This window comes from Elephantulus edwardii, unplaced genomic scaffold, assembly GCF_000299155.1.
Source record: "Elephantulus edwardii isolate Elephantulus edwardi_28Jun2011 unplaced genomic scaffold, EleEdw1.0 scaffold00291, whole genome shotgun sequence".
Classification (NCBI taxonomy): Eukaryota; Metazoa; Chordata; class Mammalia; order Macroscelidea; family Macroscelididae; genus Elephantulus; species Elephantulus edwardii.
In genome coordinates, this window is record NW_006400041.1 from 3,129,749 (window position 1) to 3,140,108 (window position 10,360).

At 41.4% G+C, this 10,360-nt stretch overlaps 1 protein-coding gene across 1 annotated transcript in view; it reads left to right on the forward strand.

The window, feature by feature from the left end:
- Positions 1-4,072, forward strand: part of LOC102861583 (cyclic nucleotide-gated cation channel alpha-3-like) — a 159,615-nt gene extending 155,543 nt beyond the window's left edge. The window contains exon 8 of the mRNA XM_006900717.1: positions 2,664-4,072. Coding sequence (XP_006900779.1) covers positions 2,664-4,072 — 1,409 coding nt within the window. The remainder of the gene's footprint in view (positions 1-2,663) is intronic.
- The last annotated feature ends 6,288 nt before the right edge of the window (positions 4,073-10,360 follow it).

The following is a 10,360-nucleotide window of genomic DNA, read 5'->3' on the forward strand; positions in this document are numbered from 1 at the left end:
GGTGACCCTGGAGGACATTATGCTGAGTGAAATATCTCAGTTACAGACAAATACGGCATAGTGCTACTGTTGAAAAACAGGACTGACATCAGGGTTGGGGGAGACTGTGAAAGATGGGATAAATAATGTATACTGCATTGAAACAGAAAAGGGGAAAAACTGTTTTAAAGGGATATGTGATTAGGTATTATTGTCATGACAGGAGTCCAGAACGAAGTGGAGTGGAACTGGGGACAGGGATTTGAAAACAATGGGGGAATTATTCTTTTACTTTTCAAAAAGAAGAGCGTACTGGGGGGAGGGGTGGGCAGGGAGAAAAGTGTAACAATGAATGAATGGAAATCAAAGTCTCTATAAATTTTCATTAGAATTAATAAAAGAATGATAAAATTTAAAAAAGAAAAGCTGTGTCATATGCATAATGCAAGTTGTTGATTCATTCTTGATGTCATATTCTTCTTCATACAGTTAAGCTTCTCAAATTATTTGCTTAGCACGTAGATTGATTAAATATGGAGAAAGGATACCACCTTGATAAACACCTTTTTTAATTTTAAACCATGCAGCATTCCCATGTTGGTTTTGTTTTGGTTGGGCTTTTTTTTGGTGTGGTTTTATTTTGTTTTTTGGTTGGTTTTTTTTTCAGACAACAGCTTCTTGGTCTACGTATAGGTTTCACATGAGCACAATGAAATGTTCTAAGATTCTCATCCTTTTCCATGTTATCTGTAATTTTTCCCCCTTTATGATCCACATAGTCAAATGCCGTTACATAGTTAGTAAAGTGTGGATAAAAATCTTTCTGGTATTCTTTGCTTTCAGCCAAGATCCATCTGATATTAGCAATGATATTCCTTTCCTTGAATCCTTAAATTTCTGGAAATTCTCTATCAATGTACTGTTTCAGGTGTATTAAAATACCCTTTCGCATGGTTTTACATTTCACCAATCTTGTTTTGTCTCCTCCTCCACCTTCTTTTTTACTGGAATATTTTAAAACAAATCATTGACACTTAACACTTTAGCATGTATCTCTCATTTTAAGTACCATTTTCTCTAATTTCCACTTATTTTTTAAAAATTTAGTCACTATTCCTTGCTATCTCCAAAACCTAGTTATATTAAAAATTTCCCAACTGATCTTAATTTTTAACAATTAGAAGAGTATAGACTAGAAAATGTCAGAGTGTATTTCATTTAGTACATTTAAATGTTGTTTTATGAAATTGCTTGTATCTATTATATATACCAGGTTGTGTCAGAAAATCTGGAGGACAACTACCTGGCTGATGGCATGGAATAGAGCCATATTTATTCCAATAAAAAAAAAAACAAAACAAGAATGATCTGACAGAATGTGGAAATTACCAAATACTATCACTAATATCACATGCAAGCAAAACTCTTGCTGAAGATTATCCAAAACCAACTGGAATAGTATATTGACTAAGAACTACCAGAAATATAAGCTGGATTTAGAAGAGGCCATAGCACTAGGAATAGCACTGTAAATGTCAGATGGATCTTGGCTGAGGGCAGAGAGTACCAGAAGAATGTCTCTTTGTGTTTCATTGACTATGCAAAATCATTTGACTGTGTGGATCACAACAAATTGTGACTAACCTTTAGAAGAATGGGAATACAGAACTCTTGATTGTGCTCATTTAAAATCTATATTTGTATCAGGAAGCAGTGGTCAAAACAAAGCAAGAAAATACTACATGGTTCAAAATTATGAAAGGAGAAATCAGGGATATGTCCTGTCCCCATACCTTTTCAATGTATATGCAGAACAGGTCATTTGGGAGGCTGGATTTTATGAGGATGAATGTGGCATCATGATTGGAGGAAGACTCATCAGCAGTCTGCCCTATGCAGATGACACAACATTGCTGACTGAAACTGAGGAGCTTTTGCTACAAGTCAAATAAACATCAAGCTCAACATCAATAAGACAAAGATTCTCACTACTAGGACAATTTACAGCACCTGTTAGATGGAGAAAGCTTGAGGTAGTAGTTACAGCTAGCTCAGCTCCACAATCAACTCTTGGCACCAGAAGTCAGGAAATCAAAAGACAAATTACATTAGGGAAGTCTACTGTCAGGGACCTCTACAAAGGGCTAAAGAGCAATGATGCCAGTCTAGCAATTAAGGTGTGCTTGGATGACAGAAGAAAAATCAATACCTTTGAATTGTGGTGCTGGAGAATAGCATTAGATTTTCTGTGGACTGACAAAAGAACAAACAAGTATGTCCTGGAGAGGGTGAAACCAGGCTGCCCCTTAGAGGCAATGATTCTGAAGCTCCATCTCACATACTTTGGGCATTTGGCCAGGTGGCACAAGTCCTTGGAGAAAGTCATCATGCTTAGAAGGGTAGAGGGACAGCACAGGAGAGGAAGATCCAGGATGAGATGGATTGACACAATGTCTAGAATAATGGGGTTGGGTGTTCCAGAGACAGTGAGATTGGCTCAAGATAGGGGGAATTCTGAGCTCTTATGCATAGGGTCACTATGAGTCTCAGTCAACTTGATGGAACATAATAGCAACAACATTATAAGATATATATCTTATTTAGTCACCATGGAAATATATTTTTTTGTTATGATCAACTAAATTCTATTACAATGATGTCTTAGTCAACTTCTTCTTCTTTAGGTTTCCTTGAGCAAGGCTTAATGGTCAAGGATGCTGAGAGGCTGTGGAAGCACTACGCCAAGACCATTCATTTCAAGCTGGATCTGTTGTCGCTGGTCCCCACGGACCTGGCTTATCTAAAGCTGGGTATGAACTATCCAGAACTGAGGTTCAACCGCCTATTGAAAATTTCCCGGCTCTTTGAATTCTTTGACCGCACAGAAACGAGGACCAACTATCCCAATGTGTTCAGGATTGGGAATCTTGTTTTGTACATCCTCATTATCATCCACTGGAATGCCTGCATCTACTTTGCCATTTCCAAATTCATTGGTTTTGGGACAGACTCCTGGGTCTACCCAAACATTTCAATTCCAGAGTACGGACGCCTCTCCAGGAAGTACATTTACAGCCTCTACTGGTCTACCTTGACCTTGACGACCATCGGTGAGACCCCACCCCCAGTCAAAGATGAGGAGTATCTCTTTGTGGTCATTGACTTTCTGGTGGGTGTCTTGATTTTTGCTACCATTGTGGGTAATGTGGGCTCAATGATCTCCAACATGAATGCTTCTCGGGCAGAATTCCAAGCCAAGATCGACTCCATCAAGCAGTACATGAAGTTCCGCAAGGTGACAAAGGACTTGGAGACGCGAGTTATCCGCTGGTTTGACTACCTGTGGGCCAACAGGAAGACAGTAGATGAGAAGGAGGTGCTCAAGAACCTCCCGGACAAGCTGAAGGCTGAGATTGCCATCAATGTACACTTGGACACTTTAAAAAAGGTTCGCATCTTTCAGGATTGTGAGGCAGGGCTGCTGGTGGAACTGGTGCTGAAGCTGCGGCCTGCCGTATTCAGCCCTGGAGATTACATCTGCAAGAAAGGGGACATTGGGAGGGAGATGTACATCATCAAGGAGGGCAAGCTGGCTGTGGTGGCTGATGATGGAGTCACCCAGTTTGTGGTCCTAAGTGATGGGAGTTACTTTGGGGAGATCAGCATCTTAAACATCAAGGGGAGCAAGTCAGGGAATCGCAGGACGGCCAACATTAAGAGCATCGGTTACTCAGACTTGTTCTGCCTCTCGAAGGATGACCTAATGGAGGCTCTGACCGAGTATCCTGAGGCCAAGAAGGCCCTGGAGGATAAGGGACGGCAGATCCTCATGAAGGACAATCTGATCGACGAGGACCTGGCCGGGCCTGCAGGAGACCCTAAGGACATTGAGGAGAAGGTGGAATACCTGGAGTCCTCCCTTGACAACCTCCAGACAAGGTTTGCAAGACTCCTGGCTGAGTACAATGCCATGCAGCTGAAGGTGAAGCAACGTCTCAGCCAGCTGGAGAGCCAGATGAAGGCCAGTGGGGGCAGTGTCCTCTCGGATGGGGATCCTCCTGAGAATGCTACAAAACCAGAGGATAAACAGTGAGAACGAAGTGTCTGTCTCCTGCTACATCCATGAGCACCATGTGCTTGCAACTGCATAGCACTTGTCTTGCAGGGTTTTGTTCCAGTTCTAATAAGTCTTTGGCACCTGTGTGGCCTCAGAAGTGAACCTCAGTCTCCTCATCTAGAAAACAGGACTCATTATGTTGACTTCAGTAAGTGACACATTGTTGCAAAGTCCAAGTGAGACAGAGCAGAGGGTGAGTGATATAATGTAGGAGGTGTCCCCAGTTCACACATGTGAATGTGTACAGAGAAATCCCATTATTATTTTTTATGGAACCTGTAAGAAGCTTTTTAGACTCATAAAGTAATAGTTTCTCACCGATGGAAAATTATTTGGCCCTCATTTCCCTTCTACCACTTCACCCTACTACCATCTGAATAAAAGATATAAAAGAAAGCTGGAAGTATATAGGAACTCAACTGCAATCTTAAAAATGATACCAAGGACACAAGTCTGAATCTGGAAACTTAGTGTCCTACAAATCCTGACCTTTGGTAGTGATGTGGCAAATGGAAGTTGTTTGGGATGAAGAGAGGTCAGCCCATCAGAGAATCCTGAAAGCAGCCCAGCCTCCCTGCCATTTGGGGCTCATAAACCCAGAATCTGTTCCCAAAGAGGAATATCAGTCAGGAAAGAGAAATCTCCCCATCACTTGCCAAATGGAATCTTCTCTGTGTCCTGGGGATGGGGCACTGGCTCCAACCTATTCTAGCTCTAGAAGGAAAGCTATGTTCACAGCCTTTTGGGATAGAGGTTGGAATCGTGTCCTAAATCAAAGCAAAGCTGATAACAAGGACTTTGAGAAGATAAGACTGGAGCCATAGTTTTGAGCACCACCCTTTATCCTGAAAATGAAGCCTCATTCCCTAAGGCAAAATTCTTCTTAGCTTGCTAAAAAGCTTGCAGATTGAAGAACCTAGCTTTTTCTTTTTAATCCAGTAAATAAAATCCTATTGCCATTTTAAAACAGGTTTATATATTTGGGCATTTTGATTGTAAATTGTTTTCCATTTTCCAATACATTGCTTAAATATATGGAACAATTGTACAAAAAGGAGTCATTTGTTTGCTGCAAAGAAACCACAAATTCAGAGTTGTTGTGAAGGTGTTTTTAAAACTTTCTACTCTTCTTTCCTCTTTGCCCCCTCCCTTTCCTTCTGCCCCTCCATCTTTTCCTTTTATCAGATGAAAGGCCCCACTTCTTGGACAATTTTAGATCCTTTGTGGTCTGCTGTTAAGAGAATGTGGATTCTCTCTAAAAGGGCCCAGCCCCTAGAGGCCTTGTGGTAAGAAACTGTACTGTAATCCCAAAGGCATGTGGTTCGAATCCACCATCCACCAGCTGTTTCATGGTAGAAGGATAGGCAGTCTTCTACTGTGCTTTTATTGCCTCTGAAAACCACTGGAAGGTCAGCTATGGGTCAGTTCCAACGTGAGGTATACAACACCACCGAAGTTCACAGACAGCTCTGATGCTGCTGCATCATAGGGCACTGTGCGACTAACCAAAGGTGCCACCTCTCTGGACACCACCAGCAGCTTCTCTAGGGAAAGTAAGGCCATTTTCCTGTTGGGATATTCACAGCCTCCAAAAACCTGCTAGAGGGCCAGCAATGAGTTGGCTGACTAAACAACAATGGGAGAGTTTCTCAGACTGTAGTTCATACAAAAAGTGCTCTGTTTTCAAGCCTGAATTTGAACATCTATGAAACTCTTACAGGTTTTATCATGAATCATTTGACCCTTTTACTCCCCTCCCCCCAATGAATCTCAGAACGTTTCTAAAACAGGAAGGTCTTATCCAAACTTATATCAGCAAAAGGTAATTAGTAGTTTTATCAAATTATGAACATTTTTAAAGCCTTAGCTATTCATTATGACTACATGCATATTTGCACAGGAAAAATAAAATTCTGGATTAAGAAAATGCTGATTCCTGTCTTAGATCTTATCAGAAAGGAAGATTAAGTTTCAACTTACCTTTCCAAGACAATGGGCCTGAATTTTCTAAAGAGAACAGGCGCCCACGAACATGGGGCTGTACCCACTCAATGTGCATCACCATATGCAGAGAGAGTGTGTGTGTGTGTGTGTGTGTGTGTGTATGTGTGTGTCCGCATGCGCATGCATGAGCCCAGAATTTGTCATAGTAAATAATTAGAGCAGTAACATATATGAAGAATGCATCTCAGCCAGGATGATCAATTTCTGATACAGGTTTTCATGGTCACTACAGGGCATCTCCAGGCAATCCAAGAAGGCAAGAGTGGGCTAGAAGCAGACAGGCAGCCTGGCTAAGGACATCCCAGCTCCTTCCACTGCTGACGTTCAAGGAGGAAGTTAGCGAGCATGCTCTGCATTCAGACCTGCTCATATCAAGGCACACGCCTGACTTCTGCTACTCTTGAAAGTTATTTTACTTCTTTAGCTTTTACTTTTCACCTGAAATATGGGATTGATTGCTAGTGTCAGATGGGTGTTGGCTGAAAGCAGAGAGTACCAGAAGAAGAAAGTCTATCTGTGTTTTCTTGACTATACAAAGGTATTTGATTGTTTGGATCACAGCAAATTTTGGCTCACCTTGAGGCTGGGAATCCCAGAGCACTTCATTGTGCTCATGTGACACCTATACTTAGACCAGGGAGCAATCATCAGAACAGAGCAAGGAACTACTGAGGTTCAAAATCCAGAAAGGAGTGCATCAGGGATGCATCCTGTCTCCATATCTTTTCAATCTATATTCAGGAAAGATCATTCGGGAGGCTGGACTATACAAAGAAGAAAGTGGCAACAGAAATGGAAGAATATTCATCAACAACCTGAATTATGCACATGACACACCCTTGCACACTAAAACTGAGGAGGATTTGAAGTGTTTGATACAGAAGGTCAAGTCTTCAATATGGTTGCATCTCAACATCAAGAAGACAAAGATTCTAACTACTAGGCCAATTGGCAGTGTCATGATAGATGGAGAAGAGGTTGAGGTTGTTAACAATTTCATCTTGCTCAGGTCTACAATCAATACTGTTAGCACCAGCAGTCAGGAAATCAAAAGATGAGTTGCTTTAGGAAAATCTGCTGCCAGGGTACCTTTTCAAAAGGTTAAAAAGCAATGATGTCAATCTAGAGACACCTGACCCAAACTATGGTCTTCTCAATTGCTTGGTACACATCTGAGAGCTGAACGGTTAATAAAAATGGTAGAAGAAGAATTGATGCCCTTGAATTGTGGTGTTAGAGAAGAGCATTGAACATAACATGGACTTCCCAGAGAATAAACAGGACTGTCCTGGAGAGGGTGAAACCAAGTTTCTCCTTGAAGGCTAGGATTGTGAAGCTCTATCTCACAGACTTTGGGCATGTTGTCAGGAGGGACCAGTCCTTGGAGAAGGACATCATGTTTGGAGGGGTGGAGGGACAGTGCAGGAGAGGAAGACTCAGGACGAGATGCATAGACAAGGTGACTGTGGCAATTGGGCAGTTGTGTCAGGGACAGTGAGATTGGCTCAAGATGGGCAAGATCAGAGCTATTGTTCAGAGGACCACAATGAGTCATAGTTGACTTAATGGCACATAAAAACAACAACTCCACAGTGTTCTTGGGCATAAACTTTAAATAGCACATTACAGCAGTGATGGCTTATTAAATTTCTTAGACACAGAAAGCACAGAAAAGCACATTACTTTTCTGGAAGATTAAACAGCTGTAATTTAATCTGGTCTATTTCCAACTACTGAAGTTGTTGGGAAATTGAATCTCAGTTGCTCTCAGAAATCCTGGGGCAGTTAGTCTTAGAACCTGAGGCAGGTTTGTGGTCATCCACCCACAGTGGCTGTCACTGAACACTGTGCCACGTTCCTGGAATTGATACTGTCATTCAGCTTCTGTTCATGTATTTTGTAGAAATCTAAGTCCCCTGATGCTGAGCAAATTATTCAAGAAATTGCACTCTATGAAGAAAAATGTGGCATCAGGATTAGATGAAGACTAATAATAACCTTCCTTATGTAGATGACACAATCTTGCTTACTGAAAGTGAGGAAGACTTGAAACACTTGCTGCAAAAGGTTAAACACTGCAGCCTTCAATATAGATTGCATATCATTGTAAAAATACCAAAAATCTTCACCACTGGATTGATAGGCAACATTATGCTGGACAAAGAAAGGATTGAAACTGTCAATTATTTAATTCATCATCAATACACTTGATATCAGTAGTCAAGAGATCAGGAGATGTACTGGGTAAGTCTGTAGTCAAGGATCTCCCCAAGTTATTGAGGAGTAGTGATGTCAGTTTGAGGACTAAGATATTCCTGATTCAGGCCATGGTCTTTTTTAAGTTACTTATGCATCAGAGAGCCAGACAATGACTAAGGATGACAGAAAAAGAATTAATGTGTTTGAAATGTGGTGTTGGGGAATAATACTGAAGAACTCGTGGACTGCCAGAAGAACAAAGAGGTATGCCCTGGAGAAGGTGCAGCCAGAGTGCTCCTTGGAGGCAAGAACGGAGAAGCTTTGTCTCAGATACTTTGGACAAGTTGCTGGGAGAGGTGATTCTTTCAGGAGGGCCATCATGCTTGGAAAGTGGAGGGCTGATGAAGAAGAGAAAGATCCTCGACCAGGGGGGTTGACTCAATGACTGCAGTAATGGGTTTGATGAGGATGACACAGGATGGGCTAGTATTCAGATCTGCTGTTCACAGGGATGCTATGAGTGCGTTGATGACACCAAAAAACAACAGCAAGCTCATTAAGATGTCTGCGTGTGTGTGCACTTATGTGCACGTGTGTGTGCACGTGTGCACGTATGCATGCCTCAGGAAGGAAATTCACTGACACAGGAATTACAGAAGAAGATCGGCACCTTCAAATTCTGGAGAAGAGTCTAGAATACACCACGAACAGCCAAGAAAACAAATCGGTCTTTCTTGGAGAGGATGAAACCAAGTTTCTCCTTGGAGGCTAGTATTATGAAGCTCCGTCTCACATACTTTGGGCATGTGGCTAGGAGAGTTTGGTCCTTGGAGAAGGACATCATGCTTTGAAAGGTGAAGGGACAGCCCAGGAGAGGAAGACCCTGGGTCAGACTGATCGATACAGTAACTGGGGCACTAGGGGTTGTTGTCTTGGAATTAGTGAGACTGGCTCAGGACAGGGCAGGGTTCAGAGCTGCTGTACATAGGGTCGCTATGGTTCACAGGTGGCTCAATGGCACATAACAAACATCCTTACTCTGACAAGGAAGAACTGTTATATTATCTATATTCTAATTTCATGTCTATAATTCAAATATATGCATCAATGATTATAGTCAAAGATTAAGAAGTTGAAGAATTCTACCAACTTTTGGAGTCTAAAACTGATAAAACATATAATCTGATGCATTAATATTAGGATATGACAATGCAGAAGTTGGAAACAAATACATTGTTTTAAGAAAACACGGACTTAGTGACAGAAATGAGGCTGGAGATGAAATTACTTAATTTAGTACTAGCTGTAATTCATTTATTGCAAATATCTTCCTAAAAGTACACACATATCAAATATACACATGGACTTTATCTGATAGATTACACAAGAATCATAATGACATAAATAAATTTTATTTATAAAATGTCATCTCATAAACAAACCAACCAAACTCCAAAAACCCCCGTAAGTCAAAACCAGGCCAAAAGCAGATGGGGAACAAATCATCAATATGCAAACTCAAATTGAAATTGGAAGAAAATGAAAACAAGTCCACAAGAACCAAAACACAACTTTAAGTCTATTCAACCTGAATTTAAAACCATCTCAAGAAAAGGTTTGAAGCACTGAACACTAATGATCTAAGACCAGCTGAGCATCAGCAAGGGATATTATCAAAGGATAAAATCAAGGGTATTATCAATGAAAAATATCAAGAATATAAAGAGGGGGGAAAGAAAAAAATAAAAATGTCAAAACAGATTATGAAAACTTTGCTAGAATAAAGAGAATAAAACAACAGCAAGGCTGGACAGGACAGTGTCTAGAAGATTAGAGACATTTCCTTAGAACAAACAGACTAGTGGGGAGGTGAGGCATAGACAGAAGAGTGAAAAGGAGTACTGCTCCCCGCCCCAAACTTTGCCAAGTTGCAGCGCGGAGGCTCGGGGCGGCCGGCGGGTGGAGCCCTGACGCCAGCGGCGCGGGCACCATGTAGTATTTGTCCTTTTGGGACTGAGATACTTCACTCAGCAAAATGTCCTCCAGGGTTACTCATTTTGA